Source organism: Phascolarctos cinereus, unplaced genomic scaffold (genome assembly GCF_003287225.1).
Source record: "Phascolarctos cinereus isolate Bilbo 61053 unplaced genomic scaffold, phaCin_HiC Scaffold_2;HRSCAF=192, whole genome shotgun sequence".
Lineage (NCBI taxonomy): Eukaryota > Metazoa > Chordata > Mammalia > Diprotodontia > Phascolarctidae > Phascolarctos > Phascolarctos cinereus.
In genome coordinates, this window is record NW_027555625.1 from 309,050,203 (window position 1) to 309,076,999 (window position 26,797).

The following is a 26,797-nucleotide window of genomic DNA, read 5'->3' on the forward strand; positions in this document are numbered from 1 at the left end:
TGTGTAGGATTTATATATTTTATGACTACTATACTAACCATACCGTGTATCCCAGGTAAGTTAAACTTACATTAAACAAAATTATACATTTTCTTTCATCTGCAATAATGTAAGGTCCAAAGTTTTGCAGAACTGCTGCTATAAAGCATTCCCCATAGTCTAGAGTTACATGAGCTGTGATGCAAGACATTAATTGGCAGTCAAAAGCTACACCAGGGGCCAGTTTTAGATTTGGTATCCCCCTTCCTTGTCCAGCTCAATTCTCTCTTTTTTATTATCTCCCTTCCTTAGCCACAGATTTCCCCCAACTCTCAGCCCAAATATCCACTGCAACCATACTCTCTTAGTGTCTCTAATATCTGAGAATGAAACTGATCAATAAATTCATAGAATCCATATTCCATAACAGAATTGGAGCTGGGAGAAACCTTAGAAATAATCTAGTCTAACAACTTATTTTACTGAGGAGGAAACTGAGACCTAGAGAGAAAAATGTGAATTCTTTTTCCTCCCTCAAGCAGTAGTCAGGGTACTTATTTATTTTTTAAGGATAAGAAGAAAGGACAAGGCTTAATATAATGGAATTGGTTAGTAATGGCTAAATTGCAGGACGAATGGCAAATGGGGGCAGGATAGATAAATATTGTTGTGCAGGGGTAGTCTTTTAGAATTTATTAAAAATTTAATGTTTCATTGAAAACTTAATATTGAACATCAACCCAGCCGACTGATTCAGCAGTTATCAAGCATCTTCTACAGGTCAGACCCTGTACGAAACAGTGGAGGTAAAAATAAAGAAATGAAGCAATTCTTGCCCTCGGGGAGATTACATTTGTGTGTGTGTATAGGGGAACCAAACCTGTTTTAAATATGTAGGTTCTAAGTGATTATTTGCAGTGCACAAATATCATACCAATTTTTTAGTCTCCTATTAAATCCCAATCAGGATTCTTTGTTCATTTTTATTCAGTTTTCTTTGCACATGGTTGTGGCTAATGTCTACTCTACTCTTTTGATACTATTTTTTTTTCACTTTGCATTTATTTCATAAAGGCTTTTTGTATTTTTGTATGCTTATATGTTTTATCTTAATGACATTATAGTATTCCGTTACATTAACGTGTTGCAATTTGTTTAACTATTTGCCTACTATTGGACATTTCAGTGTATTCTAGGTTTTTGGCAATTACATATAGTGCTACAATGAAAATCTTTGAAAAGCAGGTTTTTTTCTCCTGATAAAAAGAGCAGTGCTTTCAGCATATTTTTACAACAATGAAAAGATTGGGTCAAAGCATATAAATGCTTTTTTTATAACTTTTGTTGCATATTGACTGGTCATTTTTTGGCATTTGGGAAACAAGCTACTGTATAGAGAACATTGTATTTGGAAATAGAGAACCTGGGTTCAAATCATAGCTCTTCTGTTACTATCAGACTGACCTTGGAAAAGTCATGTCCCCTTCTCTGGGCCTCAGTTTCTTTCTCTAGTAAAGAAGTAAAATGAAGTAATTAATTAATGAAATGACAAATTTTTTTTTAAAAATAGACTAGACGGTACCTAACTTCTTTTCCACCTATAAACTCTGTATTTGGAATTATGTCAAGTAGGCCTTTACCTACGGTCCCTGTGCAGGAAGCCAAATGCAGTCTTACTAAGCAGGCGGTTGTTCCCTTCTCCCAACCCTGGAGCTCCCCGAGCCTTGCCTGGACCCAGAAGTGTTATTTGCCAGGCCTGCATCTGCTCAGCTGAGAAAGAGAAGTGCAGTCACTGCCTCCCTGAGCTCTTCTTCCCATTACTGTCAATTACAGGACCAAATGAGAAAACAGATGAGGCCAAGGAGGGGAGGCGAGGAGGAGGGGGAATCCTAATGAGAGCTGCCATATTGTGCTCATAGAGTTGTTTCCTGTAGCAGACTGGAAGCAAGGGCCAGGGGAAAAGGTATAGCTCATCTCTTTAAAATTCTCCAAACAGGGGTCCCATCCTTGCTTTGCAGCACTCCCCCACCCCTACTTAAGTAGCTACTGGCATCTTTGGGACCAGCTATATAATCCAGCATTGCATTCTCAAGGATTAGTCGAGATCAGGCTTTGGAGGAGTAGGAAACACCTCCTTTTGTTAACTACTCTTCATCAATCCAGTGTTCTGATGACTACAGCCATCTTTCCTAGTTGTGCATTTCACCTGGTGTTTAGAGATGGGCTGGGCACCATTGGTTAAGGTATCTCATGCAGTGGTATCTTGCTTGATGCAAGGGTGATTTTTCTGTGGAAGAAATCAAAAGTCGAGGAAGCCAGGCTCACAGAATTCTCTCCTGAATAGGCAGCCTGAGGAATTGTTTCACCTGGACTTGGAAGTGTTCTTTTTGCTCCACCTCTTCATTTCTCTGACCTTTTTATGGGTTCTCCTCTTCTCCGTTCTCTCCCCTATTTTCCCTCCTTCTTGCTCCTCTCCCTTTTCCCCCTTCCACACACACCGTCTTCCTCACTTATTAGAGTAACAGGATCTCAAAGCTACCTGAGATTTTTGAAGTTATGTAGTATAGCACTTGCTGGGTAAACAAATCCCTTCTGTGACGTCTTGGATGGGAGGGGGCATGGTTTAGTTTAAGGTGCATTGTTTGAGTTCAGGACCTCTTTACGTTTTTCTTTCTGTATCCCCAGTGACTGCACACAATAAGCATTCAATAGATTTTTGTTGAGTAAAGTTGAATTGAATTTAGTTTTAAAAATGGAATAGTTCAGGATATGGAGTCAGATAACCTGAGTAGAAGTTTTTCACTTTGCTACTTCTATCTCTCTATGTCTCCCCCCCATAAGCTCCTTGAGGACAAGGCCTATTTTTGCTCTTTTCTTTGTATTGGCAGTGCCTAGAACAGTGCCTGACACACAATAGAGTTCTTAATTAATGCTTGTTGATTGATTTAACTCTTTAAGCTTCTCAGGGCCTCAGTCATCTTATCTGAAAATTTAAGGCATTGGATTAGAAAATTTCTTCCAAAGTTCTCAAGTTATAAGCCCAGCCGCGAGACTTCATTAATTCTGAGTTGTTCTTCTCCCTCCTGTAGGGTGGCCTGATTGCCCTCCTTTTGCTCTTGCTGGTATTCACTGTGGCCCTATATGCCCAGCGGCGCTGGCACAGAAGACGGCGGGTCCCCCAAAAGAGTGCCAGCACAGAGGCAACCCATGAGATCCACTATATCCCATCAGTGCTCCTGGGACCCCAAGCTCGAGAAAGCTTCCGGAACTCTCGCCTTCAGGCACACAATTCTGTCATAGGCATGCCCATCCGAGAGACGCCCATCCTGGATGACTATGACTATGACTATGAAGAAGAGGAGCAACCCCGGAGGGCCAACCATGTCTCCCGGGAAGATGAATTTGGGAGCCAGGTGACGCGAACTTTAGAGAGCCTTGGTCAGGCCAGTGAGGAGAAGATGGACTTTGAGAAAAAAGGTGAGTCCTTCTTTGACCCTTTCTTTCTGTCTATTGAAGGGAGAACATGTTGTAGTGAAAAGAACATCGGGAATAGAGTAAGGTCTGGGTTTGAGGGCCATCTCATCCGTGTAATATCTGCATGATATTGGCAAATAAGTTTACCACAGTGGGCTTCAGGTTTCTTATCTTTAAAAATTAGATTGGATTAGATGATGTCTACTCACTCAGAGTTTACTTTCTGTGATATTAGATTCCGGTGGACTTTGGCTGAGGAGAACAAAGAGGAGTGTCTGACTTTGGGCAGGGTATATTGGAAGACAGTTATAGCAATGCCAATATTGTGTCTTCACTACTGTTAATATTTTCTTTCTGTCAAGGCAAGGTGTTGTATTGGAAGTAATTTTAACTTTTGAGTCAGAAAAAATGAGTTTGAATCTGGGTTCTATTAAGTCTTTAACCTTAGGCAGAATACAGTATGTGTTATTCATGTCTAGGTCTCCACAGATGTGGGTAAAAGTCCTAGCTCCCATGCAAGCACTTAAAATGACATATTTGTGTGCACATATGTGTGTATGTACGTGTGCATACACACATAATATGTATACACATACGTGATATGCATGTGGGTGTGCGTGTGTGCATATGTGTGTGTGTATATATATGTATGCGTGCATGTACACCCACACGCATATACACATACACACATAACAGATACAGGGCAGCCTTTATTTTTACCTTGAAGAAAATGCGGAAAATTCATAAAGGGATTACAAAAAAAGTCCAGAAAGGAGCCCAGAAATAGAGAATACAACTCTCCTTCCTCTCTGGTGACTCCCACCTCCCTGGGACCCAAGGACTTAAATAACCAGCTGGTCAACAAGCATGTATTAAGAGTTTGCTATATGCTATTCTAAGATATGGGCATAAAAAGACAAAACACTGTCCTGCCCTCAAGAAACTTGCACTCTAATAGGGCGGACATGAAATAATGAGTTGCATACAAGATATATATAGAGTAGATGGAAAATAGTCTTGCAGATATAGTTCTAACCTATTGTTTGAACTTTCCTTAAAAGGAAAACAAGGTTGAAGATTGTAGGGAGGCAATTCCCTTTCTCATCAGACTTGTGCCGTACAAATGACTCAATATATTAATATAGAACAAATCATTTAGGAACTGAACATTGTACAGGAATTATTTTCACCTCTGCATATTAGCTCCTCTCTCCAGAAGTCTGGAACTCCAAATTCTCCATACTTCCCATTTCATAGATGAGGAAACTGAGACTTAGAGGTAATTCCACTAGGTTTATACAGCTATTGTCAGAGCTGGGGATTCTGATTCCAACCAGGGAGGGATCTTTCCATTTTGGGTTCTACATGGTTTTGCTGCTTGCATTCTCTCCCGTCTGATGCATCTTCACATTCAGAATAGTCTTCTTTTCCACAGATTTGAGTTCTTTGCTCAAAAACTGTCAGTGGTTCCCTGTTACCTAATATGTAGAGTCCTTGGCCTGATATTTGGGGCCCTCCATAGCCTGCTACCTTTCTGATATTTTTTTTCATTACTTTCTTTCATGAACTTTGTGCCAAACTGGACTGTTCTTTCTTCTTGTCCTGCATTCTCTTGTCTCTGTATGTTTTTGAAAGCCATCTTTCCTGCCTCAAATGCCCTCCCTCCTCATGTCTACCTATTGAAATCCTTCTCTTCCTTCAAGGTCTGGCTTAGAAGTCAATTGTTCTGTAGAGTCTTTTTTGAGATCCTCCACTAAAAATGATCTCCTTAATCCTAGATCTCTCCTTTTACCCCAGAACATCTTACTTAGTAATTTTTTTTTCCTCCCCCTTCCTTGAAGGCAAGGAAGTACTGACTCTGTTATTCTTTGCAGTCTTAATTATTTTTATATAGTAGGTACTCATTAAATGATTATGAAATTGAAACCCCCTGGGTCAGTGTTATCAGTCCCTGATCTAAATAGGAAACAGGCAACTAATTGTCAGATTTTAGGCAAAGTGTTTTATGAACTCAAAACTGGGGAGGTGATGCAGAATGGTTTGTTTTCCTTCTTCTTTACCTGAGCCTAGTGATAAAGCTATATAGGGAAGAAAGGTAAGAGAAAAAGACATAACATAGAGGGGCTATGACTACAGCACTAAATTCGGCATTGTGGTTCATGACAAGCTTTTAGGAATCTCTTGCTTTCCTTCAGTCAGAATGAAAGTTCCTAATTGGGTATAGACCATACCAGGAGAAATTACATGGGGGAGGGGACAAGAGGGCAGGGCCATAGTGGTTAATTTTTCCAAAGAACAGGCTCACTAGAATACTCTGGTTTTCCAAACTGAGCTCCATGCATTCCTGTGAAACTGATAACGTGGTTGAACTATAGCAACATAGGGCTGAGCTTCCTTGACAAAGCTGGGAAGATGTAGACAGGTAATATGTGTGTGTTCATTGGTGCAAAAGGCAGCATGAATATTCATTTCCCAACACTAATTGAATGGCAGGGAATCTTTCCCTGAAAGATACTTGGTCTTCTGAGAATTTCAAAGGGTGTCCAAGACCACAGGGTGGAAGTTGGTAGTGGGTATGGGATGTGTGGAATTGTTGTCCAAGTATCTACAGTTATTTTTGTATTCACAAACAGCTTTGCAGGTATTTATTAGCTGATTCTCTTGATGTGTCTATGAGTTTGTCTCTGCCACATAGCAATTGGTAGATGGTACCCTGGAAAGGACAGAACACTGAATGTGGAATCAAAAAGTTTAGTTCATTCGTTTTTTGGTCGTGTCCAACTCTTTGTGATCTTATTTGGGGGTTTCTTGGCAAAAAAATGGTTTGTCATTTCCTTCCCCACTTAATTTTACAGATGAGGAAACTGAGGCTAACAGGGTTAAGTGACGTACCCAAGGTCACATAACTAGTAAGTGTTTGAGGCCATATTTGAACTCAGAAAAATGAGTTTTCCTGACTCCAGGCCCAGCACTCTGTTCACTGTGCCACCTAACTGTCCAGGGGAGTCAGGAAGACTTGAGTTCAAATGTGACCTCAGAAACTCACTCTTTGTATGAACCTGAGCAAGTCAGTTAACCTCTGTCTGCCTCAGTTTTCCCATCTGTAAAATGGAGGCAATAATAGCACTAACCTTCCAGTTTTGTAATGAGGACACAATGAGATAATATTTATAAAACTTCTTGTAAACTATAAAGTGCTGTATAAATGTTAGCTATTGTTATAGAATTGAGCATGGAACCTATAAGTCCCTTGCATAGAATCATGGAAAGATAGACTATAAAAGTACTTAGAACATAGAACTTCAGAATATAGGCAGCATGGCCTAATTCCAGAGTTAACTTGATCTCTTTGAATGTATATATGTAGATATGTATAAACATGTTGTATGCATAATATGTATATATACATAGGTGTATGTGTATGAATGTCTATATATAAATAGTTCTACATAATTGGTTTCCTTTGTTATGGTATGTGTCTTATTTGCATTTAAAAACATTATGCTGAGGAGGAGTCTATTGCCTTTAACAGAAGCTAAAGAGCTGCAAGATGCAAAGATGTGTAAGAGTCTCTGACAGTGGAAAGAGCCCTAGATTTTGAGCCAGGGGACCCGATTTTGAATCCCAACACTGATATTTAATACCTCTGTGACCTTGAACAGTTTTCTGAACCCTCTCAGTGTTGTAACAGATTTGTGGCCTCAGTTCCCTCATCCTTAATATGAGAAAGTTAGACTTGATAATCATATATTTAGACCTAGAATGGCCCTGAGAGGTCATCAGGACTAACCCTCTCATTTTATGGAGGAAGAAATTGAGTCCAAAGACCCACAGTGACATATTAAGGATTACATAACTAGTAAGTATCTATGGCAAGATTTGAACTTGGGTTTTTCTTATTCCACATCCTAAAATCCTTACTAGTTTATGGTTCTATGGTCTTTATATAGAGGGAGGTAAGTATAATGGATTAAAAAAAATTATCCTTGGAGTTAGGAATATCTGGGTCCAAAGCCTGACTCTAATCCACCCTACCTGTTGTTATCATGTATTATCTAACCTTTCTCTATGCACCCAGACAGCTCTTTAAAACTGAGGTGCAAGCAAGCTGCTGATCTGTGTCACTTTAGAAAGTTCTGCACATGGAATATTTTACAAAAGGAAATCATGGGGGCTAGACCCTCCCCACCTCCAATTCCATGCCCCACCTCCAAAAAAGATCCTTATGTGCTTCTTGTTAGAGTTCAAAGGGACCTTAAAAATAGCTAGCAATTATATAGTACTTTAAGTTTTGCACCGTGTTTGCGACAGACTATAGAATTGTAAGAATTAGAGGGAATCTCTGGGTACATCCAATGTTTCTCAGATTCCATTCCAAAAAACATTGCTGATCAGGGAGAAGATTTTGATGCCTGTGATAATTTTCTAGAGATTCAACAGTGCAGGGAACTCTTTCTTCCTGAGTCTAAGGACAAGACGTGTGTGACAGGGATATAAGGTGAGGAGCAGCAGTGGGCATAAAGCAAGAAATGTGCACCAATCTTCTCTCTGATTGCAAGAGAAGACAAGCTTGGAAGGAAACCCAGCGAGGGTTGGAATGAAGCCAGGGAATGGAAAAGTGGCTGCTAGTGAGACAAAGTTCCAAAACATGCCTGTGGCAAACTTGGGGGAAGGGTCTTGCTGAGAGACAGGTGGGTTTGAGGGGGATACCAGATGTCATGAAAATAGAAAGAGAACCCAGTGACTGTATAGCCAAAAGAAGACAATTCGAAGGCAATATGTAGCAACAAACCCTTCTTCCAACCCAAGAGGCTGTGTTGTGGCTCCAGAGGCAGCCTGAGCCAGGAAACTATTCCCAGACATGCAAGCCCAGGAAGCCAGAGGGCAATACCTCCCTGAGCCTAGCACTGTCCTGACTTGTGTTCAAAGGACTTATTTTCATGAGATAATTTTAGTATGATAATAGGCTTCATTTTTCCCATTTTGCTCCACAATTTCCTCTTCCTTTCTTCTCATTTTCTCCAGACCTCCTAGACTACAATTTATGAGTTCTTTGAATTATGTATTTCCAGCTCCAGAGTGTTCTGTGACAAATTATTTTGAGAACTGATGTAGTCCAATCTCTTAATTTAATTTCATTTTATTAATGTCTTCTGTCTTCATATTAAAGTAATTTCCCAAATCCCTTCCCCCCACATCTGTAAAATGGAAATTATAATATTTGATGTGCCTTTCTCACAAGGTTGTTGTGAGGGAAGTGATTGGTAAACCATTAATGAGCAAGCATTTATTAACTGTTTATTAGGTGCCAGGCACATAGCTAAGGACTAAGAATTCAAAGTGTAGTAGAACAATAACTTAACCACCCCCACCCCCATGCAGGTTAGACTAGTTGTTTGTTTGTTTGTTTCCTTAAATGATACTGAGACCTCCTGGAGACTTGTTCAGTTCAGGGGGTTAAAGATCTGAACTGCTGACACCACTTCTTCATCGTCTGAGTAATGGCCACCCAGGAGGAGCGGAAGAGGCTTTCACATGCTTGTCTGGTCAGTCCTGATAGGAGCTTCTTCATTCAGCCGAATCAACTCAGGGTGTGTCTAATGCTTGATAATTTTTCTGCCATGGCTAAGCAAATCTCCTTTTGTCAAATATGAGTGATCTAGAATCTCTCAATTCATTATATTTGCAATAAACTACTACAGGACTTATCCTAGTCAGGGCAAGTCCAGAGCAAAGAAAAAGTCAAAATAGCTGCTGGCCTGAAGAAGCTTACATGCTAACGGGAGAGACAACATATGCAGCACACATGTATGCACACACGCATGCACGCACACACACACACATATGTGTGTGTGTGTGTGTGTGTGTGTATTAATTTTGGTCAATATGGCCGAACCATAAGTTATATAGAGGTGAATGATGGGTTAAAAACTGAAAAGCTAGGAAGTGACCAGGTTTTGACAAATTTTTAATGTCAAAAAAAGAAGCTTATTAAATTTGATCCTAAAGGCAATAGGGTACCATTGGAGTTTATTAAAATATGAATATAACATAGCCAGGCCTGAACTTGAGGAAAATCACTTTGGCAGCTGTGTTAAAGGATAGAATGGAGGGGGAGAGACTTGAAGAAGATAGTCCAAATATAAGTCTATTAGGAGTATATTTCAGTAGTCCAGTCAAGAGGTAAGGAGAGCCTAGACTATGGTGGTGGTTATGTGAAAGGAGGAAAAGGGAAATATGCAAGAGATGCTGTAGAGAGAGACAGAGAAAAGACCAACACCAGTAAAATATTTTGATTATCATCATTATCATTGTTGTTACTAACTCATCAGATCATGTCTCATGTTAACAGCAGAATCAGAGCTAGAATTCAAGTCTCTAGAGACCAGACCAGTGTACTTTATGTTAAACTAGATGGTGGTAATTGATCCCTGTTTTATTCAGTTTAAAAATGGAACAAAAACATTAGCTTTCCTAAAAGATGTCATTCAAAAAAGACAACATCACCCCATGGAGGGGTGATATGTTTGATAATTCAAAGGTCCTAGTCTTTTACACTTGAATACATTTTATCTGAATTACTCCCCAATCCATGTGTGTTGGGAAAGTTAATGATGTTGAAGATTTCTACAGTAGGATTATAGAACTTAAAACTCTATAGTTGTAGACTCAGAGGATGAGAGATTTGACCTGGAAGGGCCATTGGAGGCTCCCTAGTCCAACTCCCTTTATTTATAGGTGAGCAAACTGATGCCAAGGGAAGGTAAATTTCTTGCCTGAGATCAAACAGGTAGTAAGCATCAAAACTGGGATTGGGGCCTGGGTGCTCCGACTTCCAAGCCTGTGTTCCTTCCACTGTATCATGCTGCCTCCCTAGTCATTGCTCACTCTTCAGCAAGCATGGACTGAGCATCATGCCTTGCAATTGGGGGGGGAAGATAATCTCATCCCACTGTATTTAGGGGCTTATGCTTCTGATAATTGTTCAGAGGTGAGAATGATTACATTTTGACACCTGCACCCAGAACTGCACTTCCATTTTTACCATCCCTAGTTTTGACTCATTTCAAAGTCCAGCTTTAGTTTTCCTTCTCCTGTTAAGTGTTCCCTAATAGATGGGAAAAGAAATGACTCATCCAGTGTTATAGAGGTAGTAAGTAGCATAGCCATAATTCAAAACTAAGCTATCTGAATCTACCATCAGGACTCAGTCAACACTCAACAAGTCAGTGAGTCAGTAAGCATTTATTAAGTACTCATGTGCTAGGCATCATACTCAGCACTGCGAATACAAATACAGTTATTTTGTAGAACAGAGTACAGCAAAGTAGAACAAAAGACAATCTCTGTCTTCAAAAAGCTTAAATTCTAAATCAAAGGAAGACAGCCTGTAAAGGGAAGCTGAAAAAGTGAGTGAAGTGGGTAAGGATGAATATACATGTGATGTGGGCATTGGTACAGGTCCATCTGGTACAGGGAAATTATAGAGAAAGTCTGAAGCACCAGGCATACAATATAGAGCTAAATGAAGGTATGGCTGACCTGGGCATCCTCCTTAAAAAGGAGCGTCTAGGAGGAATCGGCCAATCAGAGGGAGAGGCCCCAGGATTAGTTGGTATTTCTAATATTTGAAACATGGGAGTTGAATGAGTTTCCAGGGTCAGGAAGTTTCTATGGTGTGGTAGAGAAAATCTGGATAGGCAGAAGTACAGCCTGATATAGAAAGAAGTACTCTTTTTACTGGGTTCACATCCTGGCTTTTCTATTTGTGTTACCTTGGGCAAGAGACTTAATCTCTCTGGACCTGTTTCCTCACCTATAAAACAAGCAGTTTGGACTAGATGGTTTCTACAGTCTCTTAGAATCCAACATCCCTGCCAGCTCTCTATAATTCTGTGACCTGTGAGGATGAAACGAGATAATACCTGTAAATCATTTAGCATAATGCCAGGCACATAGTGGGCACTATATAAAGGTTTACTCCCTTCCCCTAAATCACGTGGTCCAGTGAGACATGGAAAGGCTACAAATCAGTGGCAAAGCACCATATTTGATTTTTCCAGGAGTGGGGAATTCTCTATATCCCCAAGAAAGGCTGCCTGATATCATTACCCATCCATCCCTGCCATCAGCCTTAGAGAAAGCAATAATGGCATATGTTCTGATTTTAGCCACACTCTCCACTTTCTACGTATGTGTGTTAGTGGTTGTGTCAGTGTCATGGTTAGCAATTCACGTCCATTGTCTTTCAACATCTGCCTTGGATGTGGCTTTGTGATTTTGTCTTTTCAGGACTCTTTAGAAGCCAGAGAGGTCTAACCAGTTGAAAATAAGCTTCAGAGGTCAGCCTGCAGAGTGTCCAGATATGGGATGGGTCATTCATTCATTCATTCATCATTCATTCATTCATTCATTTATTTTTCCCCTTTGAGGGGAAAAATGCTTCCATTGACAAGGTTCCATTGACAATCTTCCATTGACATCTGGCTCCAATTAATAAGCTGTCCCATCAAAAATGGCAACAAGCCTTGGCTCTGCTTACAAGCTCACCCCACCTTGTGGGTTCCCTCCTGTTTCTTTCTCGACTGTGCCTATCGTTCCTAAATGCCTGGGCGTAGGCAAAAACGGTGACTTTGTCAGAGTTGAGCTTGGCATTCCCAGGCAGCCATCCTCAGAGCTGTCTCTGCGCTCTCCAAAATAAGATATGGACTGAGATTTGTCATCAAACCACAAACAGTAATGTCACTAAAGCTGTCACAAGAGCCCCTTAAAAATGTCACTTTCGAGCATTAATTGCCAGCATAGCAAAACAAATGCAGGTTCCTTCGAACATTTGCTTGTTCCCTCTCCTCCCACGCTCCCCTTTCCTCTTCCTTGCTCTCATTTCTCTCTCTCCGTGCAAACCCTATTCTACCCCCACTCCTCATGTCTTTATCTTATTTTGCCTCCCCAGGGCCTCATCTTGATTAGAATGTCTCCAGGAAGCTGTACTGGGCTCTTGCTATGATTGATTGGGGTGAGAGAATGTTGGTATATGTCAGGTGCTGGAGGAACACAAGCCCAGTCAGTGGTCGATACAGACATCTCCAGAGTGAGGCCTGGGAGTTTTCTTATTGGGTTATGGATCTCTGGGCCCCTCAACCAGGCTTGGTTGTGTTGGAAGCCTGCTCATCAGGATGGATGGCAGCAATTGGAAGACAATCATCTGTATGGGGGTCTGTCACTTGATTAGGCCAATGGGACCATGTGGTGCCTGTCTTGCTCCTGCAGAGAACCCAGGCTGCCTCTGACATTGATGGCTCTATTAACTCTAGGACTGTATTTGTTAGTCATCTTTTCATCAGGGTGAGGTACTTGGCTCTGTGCTCTGTAACATTTTTATCGATGATTTGGATCACTGATGTCAAACTCAAATAGAAATAGGAACCACTAAACCATACATACGGATCCCAGCATATTGACTTAGAAAAATCACATATTTGTATTATCAGTGTTGTATTGTATCTTTTATTTTGTTAAACATTTCTCAATTACATTTTAATCTCATTTGGCCACACTCATGATTTTGGGGGGATATATGTGGACTATAGGCCATGTGTTTGACACCTCTACTTTGGATAAAGGCAGTGATAATATGTTTATGAAACTGGCTGGGAAGACACAAAGCTGGAATGGATAGCTTATCAATTAGGTGATAGACTTATAGTCCAAAATGAGATGAATAGAATAGAACATAGTATAAAATATAAGGTTGAATCTTGTAACAATAAATATTAAGTCTTCCAGAGGGTCAAAATATTAACTTCCTAAGTACATAGCAGGGATGGTAGGCTAAAGAGTAATTTGTCTGAAAATGATCTGGGAGTTTTACTGGAATCCAAGGTCGAGGTGAGTTAACAGTTACTAACTAATAGACAATGTGATCTTGGAATGTATTGGAAAGCATAGCTTCCAGGCAGGAGGTCACATTCCCACTGTACTCTGCCTGGGTCAGAGCCCATCTGAAATATTGTGCTGAGTTCTGGCCACCCAATTACAAGGACACTGATAAGCTGAAAGGACTTAACAGGAAGACAGTTAGAATGAAGGGCCCTGAGACCATCACATATGCATTTGCTGAAGAAATTTGGGATGCCTAGCCTAGAAAATGAAAAAAAAAAAAGAGGGGGTTAGTAAAAAGATATAGCTGTTTTCAAATATTGGAAGGGCTGTTGGGTTGAAGGGGGAGTTGAGTGGTTCTGTTTGGGCCCAGACAGCCCAAAGGAATCAAAGCCTTCCAGAAGTCTAGTGGACTACCTCAAGAGGCAGTAGGTTCTCCCTTACTGGCTGTTTTTAGGAAGAAGAATGATGACCACCGGAGTGAGTATTAATAGGCAATCTTTTTCTTTTCTTTTTTTGGGGAGTGGGGTAAGGTGGGGTGGGAGTATGTAGTAGTCCACTGGACAGTCACTGAGGTCCTTTCCAACTCTGAAATTGTGTTATCTTGTGATCTATGACTTGGAATTATGGAACCATAGAGTTTGAACTGAAAGGGATCTTAGAACATATACTATTAGAGCTGAATAGGCTGTTGGAATAAAGAATGTTAGAGCAGGAAGGGACTTTAGAATATGGAATGTTACAGGTAAAAACAGAATGCTAAAACATTTTATGCAGGACCAGAAAGGGCCCTTAGAAGTTGATCTAATCCATCCTTCTCTTTTGACAGATGAGGAAACTGAGGTTCAGAGAAGAGAAATGACATATATTTACATAGGCAGTTACACAGGCAGAATTAGAACCCAGAACTCCTAGGTTGGTGTTCTTTCTACCTACAGATTGCATACCCTATCTACTCTGAATTCTGATAGTATTTATCTGTATCATTCAATTTGCTCCTTTGACACAAGAAGCTTTGCATTTTTTCTTAGTTTCTAGGGTTTATATCTTATTTTTCTGAATGAAGTAGCAAAATTTTTTAGGGTCAGGAGTAAATACTACTTTCAAAAAATCTTCCTTAATGTATAGCAAATGTGAGGTGCTCTATCTTTTTTAAAGGGTATGCAACAGTTGAAGAATATAAGGTGTCATGTGCCATTAGTGTTCTGCAGAAGTCCAGGAGAGATAGATCAGTGTGTATTAGAGTAGAGAGGGAAGTCTTCATGAGGGAGAAGGCACTTGAGCTGAGTTGGAGGATGGGCAGTATGTGGAAAGGAGAAGAGAGAAGGAATGGGATTCCAGGTGGGAAAAATAAGATACATCTCTCTGTCTCTCTCTCTGTCTCTCTCTCTGTCTCTCCCTCCTCTCTCTCCCCCCATATATATATACACATATATATCTGTATGTGTGTATGTATGTGTATCTATATCTATATCTATATCTATATCTATATCTATATCTATATCTATATCTATATCTATATCTATATCTATATCTATATCTATATCTGTGTGTATATATATATATCTGTATATATGTATATGAGAGAGACATGTATGTATATAATACATACATATATTCTATTTCCTTTGTTATATGTACATATAAAATTGTAATTGTATTGTGTGTGTATGTCAACATATACACATATGCATATATATATATACATATATATATATATGTATATATATATATAAAAGGAAATAGAAGTCACCTTCTCAGAGCCTTTCTGTTTGCTTGTTTATGGGGCAGGCTTCTGATTGTGGTATAATGGAAAAGTGGCAGCTCTGGAGGCAACAGACCAGTGTTCAAACCCTGACTCTGTTACTTACTACCTGTGTGACCTTGGGTAAATCATTTAGATTCTCTGAGATTTAGTTCCTCACCTCTAGAAACAGGACAGTCCTTTCCAGTTCCTAGCAGAGTGCCTGGAACGTAGCAAGGTCTTAAATACTTAATCCTTCCTTCCTTCCTTCCTTCCTTCCTTCCTTCCTTCCTTCCTTCCTTCCTTCCTTCCTTCCTTCCTTCCTTCCTTCCTTCCTTCCTTCCTTCCCTACAACCTATAATCCTGTGAACTGTGAAGTATTATTACATGTTAATAAGGTATGTGTGCTAGGTCATGGGATCAAATTAAAATACAAATGGTGGCCATTAAACCATAGATAAGAATCTCTGTGAGCCACATAGTGACTTCTTGTTGAGTCATTTAAAATTTTTTTTCAGTTGTTTCTGACTCTTTGTGACCCCATTTGGGTTTCCTTGACAATGATGCTGGAGTGGCTTGTCATTTCCTTCTCTACAGATGAGTACATTGAAGCAAAAAGGCTTTGGTGACTTGCCCAGGGTCACACAACTAATAAGTGCCTGAGACTGGATTTGAACTTAGGTCTTCCTGACTCCAGGCCTAGCACTCTATCCTCTGACCACCTAACTGCTCACATAGTGACTTAGAAAACCACATATTAACATTATCTGTGTTCTGTTGTGTTTTTATTTTGTTGACTATTTCCCAAAGACATTTTCATCTGGTTCAGACAGCATTACTCAGAAGTATGGCCAGCGCCTGTGTGTTTGACATCTCTCTACTAGTGGACCTCTAAATTCCTTTACAACTCTGAGTTTTTATACCTCTAGGATTCCCCTAACCTAAAGAATCTTATATTCTAGTTGGAGAAAGAAGAAATACACAGGAATAATGAGAAATAAATAGGAATTAATGCTGAGGAAGTAGAAGTAAGGGGATAATCATTGTAGGGTATGTTTAGTTACAAAAGCCTTCTTAGGGGAGCCATGTAGAAGGAAATGATTATCATGGGTGGACAGAAATCAAGAGGGAATTTGATTCAGGAATGGTCTGAGCATCCTTGGCGGAAAGGATGAAAAGCACAGCCTGGTGGGAGCCAAATAATGAGGTTAGGCAGATCTGAGGGGAAGAAAACTGATATATGTGAGAAGGAGTTTAGACTCAATCTAATTGACAATAGGGAGTAAAGTGTAATGAAAATGGGATGGAGGAAACTGGCCAAAGTCAGCCAGATAAATGGAAGGAGTGGGGAGTGGAGATGAACCACCCTAGCCGCCAGACCTTCTGAACTGTTCTGAATACATGTGTAAATTTGGGAATGCCATTCAGTGCATAAACGGCAGTCTTAATGAAATTTTCTTTTGGGGCCCAGAGATTGTGCTCTATCCGGGGGAGACAGACAGCAGGAGCAAAGAGATAAGTCTACATTTGTTTTTGTTCATTTTTTTAAAAAAAGTAATATACCCTGATCTGGTTATACTGATCAGCCCTACTAGGGTTATAAATGCATTTGCTTAAGAAAGTTGGATTTCTTGTTGTTGTTGTTGTAGTTATTTGGCCTGAGAGCTTGGTTGGGGAGGACCCAATAAAATAACCAAAATAAAAAGACTCCTCTGCCTCTCATCTGTAACATGGAGGAGGGAGGGTTCCGTGACCTCATGAAACAATCTGTTTAATGCACTTAAGTAACCTTCTATATGCAGTGTTCCTTGAACTTCACTAAGACACATTTGGAGTTAGAGCTCTCCCCATGTCCTACCTTGTCTTCTTCCTGTCTGTCAGAGAAGTCATGCAGTGATACTTCCTAGGCCCATTAGACTGGTGACAAAATTCGGTGTGACTGAGAACATTAATAGAACTTTTTCTGTCCTGAAATGGTGTGATACCTCTTATTTTTACTTCCTCAAGTCATGGATCATTTGGGCACATCCTGTCTGAAGAGCCCTGTGTGCTCTTTGGCATTGGTAGAAGAGAAAGATGTCAAGAGATAGCTAGGAAGTGAGGCTGCTTAGTTGAAGGGCAACATTTAACACCTCCGTGTCTAGAACGATGTCTACCCATCCACCAAGGCTGTCCTTATGTACAAGTGCCCTATGCTGTCACTGACAAATTTGATTTGATTCAGAAAAATAAACAATGCTGATGAAAACAAATAATTCAGTAGCCAGGAAGGCATAACAAGTACATTTTACCTATTTCATTATTTTTCTTAGTGCTAGCCTTTTTGGATGGTTTAAATTTTCAACTAATTTGGTCGATATTATGCATGTACTTATGCAATACTCTATGCTTATAGTCCCCTGTCTCCAGAAAGAAAAAAGGAGCATAACCACATGTGCTATCATATATGAAGCACTTCACAAACTTTAAAGAGCAACATAAATGCTAGCTAACTGCTGTTAATAATTTTCTGCTAAATGATAAGAGCAGCTAGAATTTATATAGCTCTTTAAAGTTTGCAAAGCACTTTACAAACAACACTACGAAGTCAATGCTACGATTATCCCCATTTTATAGATGAAGAATATGAGACAGCGAGTGTCAGAAGCAGGACTGAATTCAAGTGTCCTTGACTCCAAGCTCCATGTTTTATCCGTCTTTATACCTAGCTGCTGTTGTTGCTGCTACAGCTGACTTATTATTACTATTTCTAATGATAACAGCACTGAATTTGGAACAAGCATATCTGAGTTCAAATTTCACCTCTTCTGCTTCCTAGTTTATGACCAAAGTCAATTCATTTAGTTTATCTGGATCTCATTTTTTTCATCAGTGCAATGGGGACATTCAAAATAGATGATGTGTAGGATCCCTTCCAATTCTAGAAGCCTAGTTTTGCACCATCAAGATGTGGGAACTGAAACTCAGAGAGGGAAAGTGACTTGCCTAAGGTCATTCAATAGCAAGGAGAAACGTAAAAAGTGCATTTTACCTAATCCACAATTTTTATTAGGGCTCATATTCTTTGGGTGGCTTAAATCTTTCACTTATGTGGCAGATAGAAAACCTGCTCTTGGGAGGTGGCTCTTTAAGCCACTAAATCTTTCTACCACATATTGCCCAGATGGTAGGTATCCTCCCCTTAGACAAGTTTCAGAAAAAAATAAATGAGACATTCCTGTCTCACTGGTCCAGGCTGTCCTCTGGCCGATATTATTGCTTTCGCTGGATCAGATATATTTATATTCATTGTGACCTTTATGCTAGTCCCATTCCTGACATCTGGCCATCCCTGAAGTGGTGGAATTATTCCCCAAGGTGACTGTGACTCTAGGAGTCAGACATCAGCTTCTGAGCGATCTAACCATATTAACTCTTAGCTTCCCTGTTCCTAGTAACTAAGATGTTTTTAAAGAAAAGATTTTTAGAAATCACTTCTTGGGATTAGCTGGATTGATGATCTTCACTAAGGCCAACTCTCAGGGAAATTGGGAAACATAAAAGGATTTGTGTTTATTCCTACTTTTGCAAACTTGATCAACAAGTGTTTATCAAATGCTAATTATAAGCCAGGCACTGTATTTGTGCTGCTAGGATTACAAAATGAAAGGACATGAAACACTCCTTGTCCTCAAGGTTTTGTTGTTGTTCAGTCATTTCAGTCGTGTCTGGCTCTTCATAACTCCATTTGGGGTTTTCCTGGCAAAGCTATTGGAGTATCCTTCTCTAGCTCATTTTATAAATGAGAAAACTGAGGCAAACAGGGTCAAGCAAGCTACCCAGGGTCACACAGCTCGTTAGTGTCTGAGGTCAGATTCGAAATCAGGAAGATGAATCTTCCTGATTCCAGGCTAGGTGCTCTATTCACTGTGCTACCTACCTTCCCGATGTCCTTAAGGAGCTTACATCATATTGGGTATTTAGTAGATGCTTAATACATAATTGCATAAGATCATAAATTTAGAACTAGAAAGGACCTCAGAGGCCATCTAGTTCAACTTTCTCATTTTAAAAATGAGGAAAATAATGCAAAAGGAAGTTAAATGGCTTGTACAAAATCATACATGTAATAATTATTCAAGGTGGGATTTGATCCCAAGTTCCCTAATTCTCCAGCCTATGCTCTTTTCATTGTACTATTCTATATCCTATTGGTTACATAGTCCACGAAAACTATTTTAAGGAATGTAAGGATGCATCCATCTCATGAGAAGTTTCACAGTGTGTCTTATTTCAGGAACACTTGGTATATGAAACTCCGAACTTAGAATTATGCTTATTTAGAGCAGGAAAGGACTTTAAGGTATGAAATGTCTCAGCAAAGAATGATAGAGCTTGAAGGAATATTAGAAAGTAGATTTAAACTTCATAGGTCATTATTCCACCTCCACCACCATTTTGATCGATTCAAACTCATTTATTGTGTGTTTGTATCTTTTTTTTAATATCATCTTCTAGATATATCCTGTCACCAGAGGTGTGCTGGTAAATCTTTAACAATTGGCTGGGGGTGGAAGATGGGGGTGGGGTGAGTATAATGTACAAATGATACATTTTAAAGTTTAATCTTCATTTTAATATTTTCCCCATCACTTCCTTAAGTCTAAATAATAAACCAAACAAAAAAAAATCAAGCCGTGGTTTGTAGTGTGTGCAGATTTCTGAGGCATAAACACTTGCAATGAAAATTTAACAGTTGCTTCTCTCCAGACTTATGAGCTGTCTCCAGCACACCCCTGCCTGCCCTTTTCTCCTACCCAGTGAGATATTCCTTTGACAAAGAATAGGGAAGGCAGGAGGGAGAGAGAGAGAGAGAGAGAGAGAGAGAGAGAGAGAGAGAGAGAGACAGAGACAGAGAGAGAGAGAGAGAGAGAGAGAGAGAGAGAGAGAGAGAGAGAGAGAGAAAGTCTGGTATACTTAACCACCATGGCAACCATGTGTAATAATGTATACAGTATTCCACTTCTACAAAGAAAAGTGAGGGGTATATTTTCTCAACTTTTCTCTCCAGTCAAGCTTGCTTATTACAATTATTTAGTGTTATAATGATTGTTAATATTTCCATTGATATTCCAGCCTTACCATTTTACAAACATGGATCTGGAGCCCAGAGAAGTTATGATTTGCCCAGTGCTGTATGTGGGAGAGCTAGGATTTGAACCTATATCATCTGATGCTAAATCCAATTATCTTGCCATTTTACCTTGTTATGAATTACTAATGATTAGTTTTCTCTACCTTTCTGAACCTCAGTTTCCTCATCTGCAAGGGGGTTGGACTAAATGAATAATAAGGTCACTTTCAGCTTCTTGAGTTCTATGATTCTTTGAAATGAGCCAAGCTTCCTAAGGGAGGAATGTGAACATAACTTGGGACCAGGAGAGACTAATTCAGGCTGAGCCAAAGCATTGTTCCTTTGGCTGCCAAAAATTTACACGACATGATTAATGTGGGCATATTTATGGACTATACATTTTTTTTTTTTGGCGGGAGGAGAGAAAGGCCTCCACACCAAGCCCTGACCTACTTACAAATTCTTGTCAATAACTGATGCAGAAGGCTAATGGCCTTGGGAAGCTGGAATTATATAGATCAACAAGGCAAGAAAACCCCAGCAGCTTATACCTGATAAGGTTGAAGTTCAAGCATACTTAATAAGAGGCAAAGGACAAAAAAGAATTATACACCTAGAGGTTGGTGACCATGAGAGGGCTTCATGGAGTTGAACTAGCACTCTAAAGTTCAGCAGGCCTTCAACCCAAATACTTTTGAGAGGCCCAGAGGAAGAGAACTGAATGACCCGTACAATACCTTGTTGTCCTTTCTAACATCTTGATCGTTGCCACATGAATAAATTGAGTTCTTCATATTTGCAGAATTGGATCGATGGTGGGAAGGGCCAGGCACAACAGTTTTCTTTTAATATTTCTTGGCTCTTCTTATTTCTGAGAAATTTAAATTAGAGGGCTTTTCACAGTAGGGAAGATAGATGAATCTTAGAGCTGAAAAAGACCTTAGAATCTAGAATGTTTGGCTAAAAAAGGTCCTGAGAATAGAGAACTTGAGAGCAAGAAAAGAGCATAGCATGTAGAATGTTCAAGCTGGAAGCAATCTTACAGCTGCGTTCCTGTTGTATGCAAATGAAGTCCAATTTTAAATGTACCAAGGGAGCTCATTATTTAAAGGAAACCTACAGGGAATCCTTTTGTAATGCAAAGAACCATCCCCATATGTTGTAAGTTTGGAATTTTCTCACACATAAGGATAATTTGAAAGTTGAGCATGTCTGCAATGTGTTGTGGAAATCTAATACCCACCCTTTGTTAACATAGTGCCCAGGACACCATGAGAGTAGTGATGATGATGGTGATGATGATAAGGATTAGGATGAGGATGATGAGGATGAGGATGATGGCAGTGATAACAATAGCATTATTTGGTGAAGGGAGTAATAAGTTGGAAGTCAAGAGATCTGGGTTCTAGCCCCAATTCCACTGTGATCTAGCTGTGTGATATTGTGTAAGTCATTCTCCCATCTGGGTTCAGTTTCTTTAATTGTAAAGTGAGAAGATTTGACAAAATGAGCTCTAAAGTTCCTCCCAGCACTAAAGCTCTAAATTGTTTTAAATGCTTAGGTTACATCTCATAGGCTTTTTAGTCACAAAGTGCTTTTATTCATTATCTCATCTGATCCTTAGTACAGTCCAGAGAGGTAGGCAGGGCAATGAGTTCACTTACTGAAGCTCTCTCTACCCAGATGCATCAGCTCCATTATAATTATGTTAATGTTGGCCTACCCAGCTCACCCTGTTCATCACTTAGCACCATGGACAAGGTTAGGTGCTCTCCAGTCTGCTGTCAGTGCTGGTCATAACCATCTGTGTCCTTGGCGATGATCTGTATAGCCCTATTTTGTGACTGCAGCTCTCCTTCTGTAAAATGGGTGAGGGGAGCGGGGAGACAAAGGGAATTTCACAGAATCGTAGGCTCTCTGAGTGGAAAGAGATCTGTCAAGGACTTGATTTGAACTGCTTTTGACATGCAGCATCTGTGACAAGTGGTCATCAGGACTTTGAACACCTCCAATACGGAGTTCTGCCTCCTAAGACAGCACATCTTGCTTTTAGCTAGCTGATTATTAAGAAATATTTCTTGACATCAAACTTCAGTTTGCCTCTCTGCAATGCCTAAAGTAAACATTGGTCGTTGTTTGGCCCTCAGGTACCAAGCAGGATAAATCAAATTTCTCTTCTATAAAACAGCCCTTCAAATATTTAAGGAAAACAATTTCCCAAAATCCTTAACCCCTACACCCTACAAAGTTATTTCTTTCTGAGGCTAAACATCCCTAAGTGCTCCAGCCAGTCTGTGTGTGGCAGAATCCCAGTCCCCTTAACTAGCATGGTTGCTTCTCCATCCACATGATTTCAACATTATCACCCCAAGGAAAAATATTCATTGAATATGGTCTATCTGCACCCAGTCAACTGCAGAGAAAAATGAGGAGGCACAGATCTGCCTTCACAAACCTCATTGTTGTGTTAGGGGGACATTAGAATGATGTACTAGTAATAGTTCATATTTGTGCAGCATTTTATAAGGCATTCTTTCATGAAGTTGTATGTCCTTGAAAACAGGGCCCACATCCTATCGTTTTCTTATCCACAGGATCTTGGCTAAAACCACATGTTTAATAGATGTTAGATTGAAGTGATCTGCCTCACAATAGCCCTGGGAGAGAAGTCACACAGATTACTATCCTCATTTTGCAGAGCAGGAAACTGAGGCTCAGAAAATTTGAACTTTGTCTTTTGGCAAATGATGTTTTAGCAAATGTTAAATTACAAGGTGGGGTTCATGCCCTGGTCTTCTGAATCCTAGACCTATGCTTTTTCCATTGTAATTTGTTGGTTTTGATAAGTGGCCATGTTATGTCCTATATATACACTGGTCAGATAGGATAATACCTATCCCCTGGGTCACCCTGAGTTTAATAGCATGGCCAGTCTATTCCCTAGATTTGCTCCCTGGGCCAACATGCACATATTGTCAGTAACTTTCTTCCCCTGAAGGTAGTGTGAGTCGTTTGAGGAAAGTGCATGGGGTTTGGGTGAGAGTTTATTTATGTTTTTCGAAAGAACACAGTACAAAATCATTTATTTACCTACATACATATGGATGAAGACAGCATCCCCCGGGGAAGCAGGAGGAAAAGGCAAGAGGCAGGGTAGAGTAGGGTGCTGATGTAACAGTTGCCAGGCCGTGCCCACCCGCTGCTCCTGGCGACCCATTAATCAGAGGGGAACGGGAGCTGCATGAAGTGTGAAATTGGCAACTCCCTTGCAGCATGCAGCTGCAGCCGAGCAGAGACTCCATTTCACAGCTGGGAGATAGCAGCCCAGAAAGGGGAGGGAAGGGGATTGGGTCAGGGGCCTTGAAGACATAGAGCCCTCCTTTAACCTAGGGGATTCAATAAGCCTTTGGAAGGCCTTTTAGGCTCATAGGGAGGAGGGCAAACAAGATCAACATGAGCACTTGTGGTGTGGTAGGAAAAGCATGGGATCAGGAGTCAAGCCTGAGTTCAAAACCAACCCCAGGGGCAGCTAGGAGGCACAGTGGATACAGCTCTGCCCCTGGAGTCAGGAGGACCTGAGTTCAAATCCAGCCTCAGACACTTAACACTTACTAGCTGTGTGACCCTGGGCAAATCACGTAATCCCATTGCCTAGCCCCCACCCCCCCAAAAAGAAGATAAAACCAAGCCCTGCTCCTTGCAAACCTGTGGGACTGTTGGAGAAGCATTTTACTTCTCTTAGCCTTGGCTTCTTCATTTGCAAATTGAGGGGGCCAGACTAGATGATCTCTGAGTTACCTTCCAGTTATAAATATTATTTTCCTTAGGTTATGGTAGTGCACTTTGAGAAAGGGGAGGCCAACTGGATGAAGCAGGATCAGAAATAAGAGAAGACCCGGTGGTGGGGAGGGCAAGACAGGGAAACATGACAGCCATCTTCAAGAAAGTGAAGGGCTTTTATGGGAAGGAATAGATTTGTCTTCTTTGGAGTCTGGGGGTAGAGCCAAGAGGAAAGGGGACAAATTTAGTCTGAATATCAGGGGAAAAAATTCCCAACGATTAGAACTGGGAGAAATTAGACTCTCAAGGGTTGGTAGGTTTCCTCTCTTTGAAGATCTTCAAGAAAGAGACTGAATGGTCACTTTGGAGGCATGTTATAGTGGAGATTCCTGTCATGTATGGGTTGGGCTAGACAGGCACTGAGTTCCCTTCCTTCCAATTCTCAAACCCTGTGGTTCTATGAGTATTATATAACAAAGCTGGAAAGATAAATTGGGGTGGGGCCAACTTGTGAAGGGCTTTAAAAGTTAAATAGAAAAGTTAATATTTTATCCAAGATGCAATAAAGAGCTATGGAAATTTATCTTACATTTGGTTTTCTTTGTTTTGCCAATGATGAGGTATGATAACAGAAGTGGACCAGGTTTATAATATAAAATAATTCAGAAAAATGTTTAGGTAAACCTGCAAGGACAGCCTGGATATCTGGGGATAACCCTATCCTATGAGGTTAATTCAAGAAAAGACAGCTTCAGCATTTCACAGTTGAGCTATTGAGGTTCTCAACAGGGAGAAAAAAGAATCTTGGGTCAGATGCAACAATAGGGATATTTCAATGTCTTTAAAAAATAGAGCAGAATTCTGGGGGTAGAACCAAGATAGTGCAGTAGAAGGAACAGCTGAGTTCTCCCAGCATTCCTCTCTAAACAACCTTTAAATCACACCTCAAATCAAATTCTGGACTAACAGAGCCAAGAAAAGGTCAGAATAAGACATTTTGTCCAGCCCAAGATAACTTAGAAAGTTGAGAGGAGAGGTCTGTGACATCAGGGTTGGGGCTGGCCTACAGCCCCTGTGGCAGCAACACCACTGGGAGGCCTAGGGGATGGAAGTAACAGAAGCAGCAACTTCAGGAGCTCTCAAACCAGAGATGATAAGGAAATTTGTCAACTGGTCAGAAATACATTATAGGGAACCACTGTGCTAGCACTGGGCACAAGATATGGCACTGTCTGGCAACTTCATCGTCTATACCTATTGCTAGGTCACAATTGCAGAGTGAGGAGAAACTCTCGCCATCATAAGGGAGCAGGGACCATGAGTAGCAGTATCTTTGGTCCCAGGAGAGCAGGGGTCCTGAGGAACAGTAGCACTTTGGTTACAAGGGAACAGTGACCATACTTCTCCCCAGATCACACACCTCAGAAACACTGAAAAATTCCAAATGCCCAGAACTAGCTCTGAAAACCAGCAGTACAAAAAAGCCTGAAGCTTAACCATTTCAGGCTCCCTCAAAAATTTGAATTGGACAAGTGGAAGCTTGTCTCCATGAGACATCAAGAAACAAGAAAAGTCAGAAAATGAAAATTAGAAGAAAATGTGGAACATATCAGAAAAACGAAAAACTCATGTGGAAAATAGATGGAGAGAGAATTTAAAATTATTGACTACTTGAAAGTCATAATTAAAGAAGTAGTCTAGAAATTGTATTTTAAGAAATTATTGAGGAAAACTTCCCTGATGTCTTGGAACTAGAGGGTAAAATAGAAATTGGAAAAATCCACCAATCACTATTAATAGATATCCCAAAAAGAAAACTCTAAGGGATATTATTACCAAATTCCAGAGCTCCCAGGTCAAAAAGAAAATATTTCAAGCATCAAGAAAAGAAACCATTCAAATACTGTGGAGCCACAGTCAGGATCACACAAGAATTAGCAGCAACTAAGCAAAGGCTTGGAATATGATATTCCATAAGGCAAAAGAGCTGGGATTACAGCCAAGAATAACCTAACCTGCAAAATGTGAATGAGGGTGGCCTAGCAGTTCCGAATTTCAAACTGTATTACGAAATGGTAATCATGAAAACCATCTTTTACTGGCTAAGAAAGAGTCCTAGATCAGTGGGATACATTAGGTACACAGCACACAGTAGTAGATGACCATGGTAGTCTAGTGTTTGACAAACCCAAATATCCAAGCTTTTAGGGCAGCAACTCACCATTTAACAAAAATTACTAGGAAAATTGAAGAACAGTTTGATAGAAACTAGGCATAGACCAATATACCATATACCAAGATAAGGTCAATATGGGTACATGATTTAGCTGTAAAACATGCTATCTTATGCAGATTAGGAGAGCATTGAAAATTTTACCTGTCAGCTCTGTGGATAAGGGAAGAGTTTATGACTAAAAATGAGGTAGAGAGGATCATGGGAAGTAATATAGATAATATTGATTACACAAAATTAAAAAGCACAAACAAAACCAATACAGCCAGTATTAGAGGCAAATCAGGAAACTGGGGAGAAATATCTTTATAGCAGATTCCTCTGATAAAGTTCTCTTTTCTCAAATACATAAGGAACTGAGCCAAATTTATAAAAATAAGTTATTCCCCTCTTGATAAATGATCAAAGGATGTAAATAAACAGTTTTCACAAGAAGAAATTAACGCTATCTATGGTCATAGGAAAAAATGCTGTAGGTCTTTGGCATTCAAGAATGCCACTGACCCCTCTTATTAGTTATCTGTTAGCATGATTAATACAATTATTAATTACCCAGGAAAAAAGCTCTAAATCATTATTGATTAGAGAAATGTAT

At 40.1% G+C, this 26,797-nt stretch overlaps 1 protein-coding gene across 1 annotated transcript in view; it reads left to right on the forward strand.

The window, feature by feature from the left end:
- Window positions 1-26,797, forward strand: part of ASTN2 (astrotactin 2) — a 1,115,013-nt gene that overhangs the window by 266,222 nt on the left and 821,994 nt on the right. The window contains 1 exon segment of the mRNA XM_020990605.2: window positions 3,069-3,456. Within this exon segment, the coding sequence (XP_020846264.1) occupies window positions 3,069-3,456 (388 nt within the window).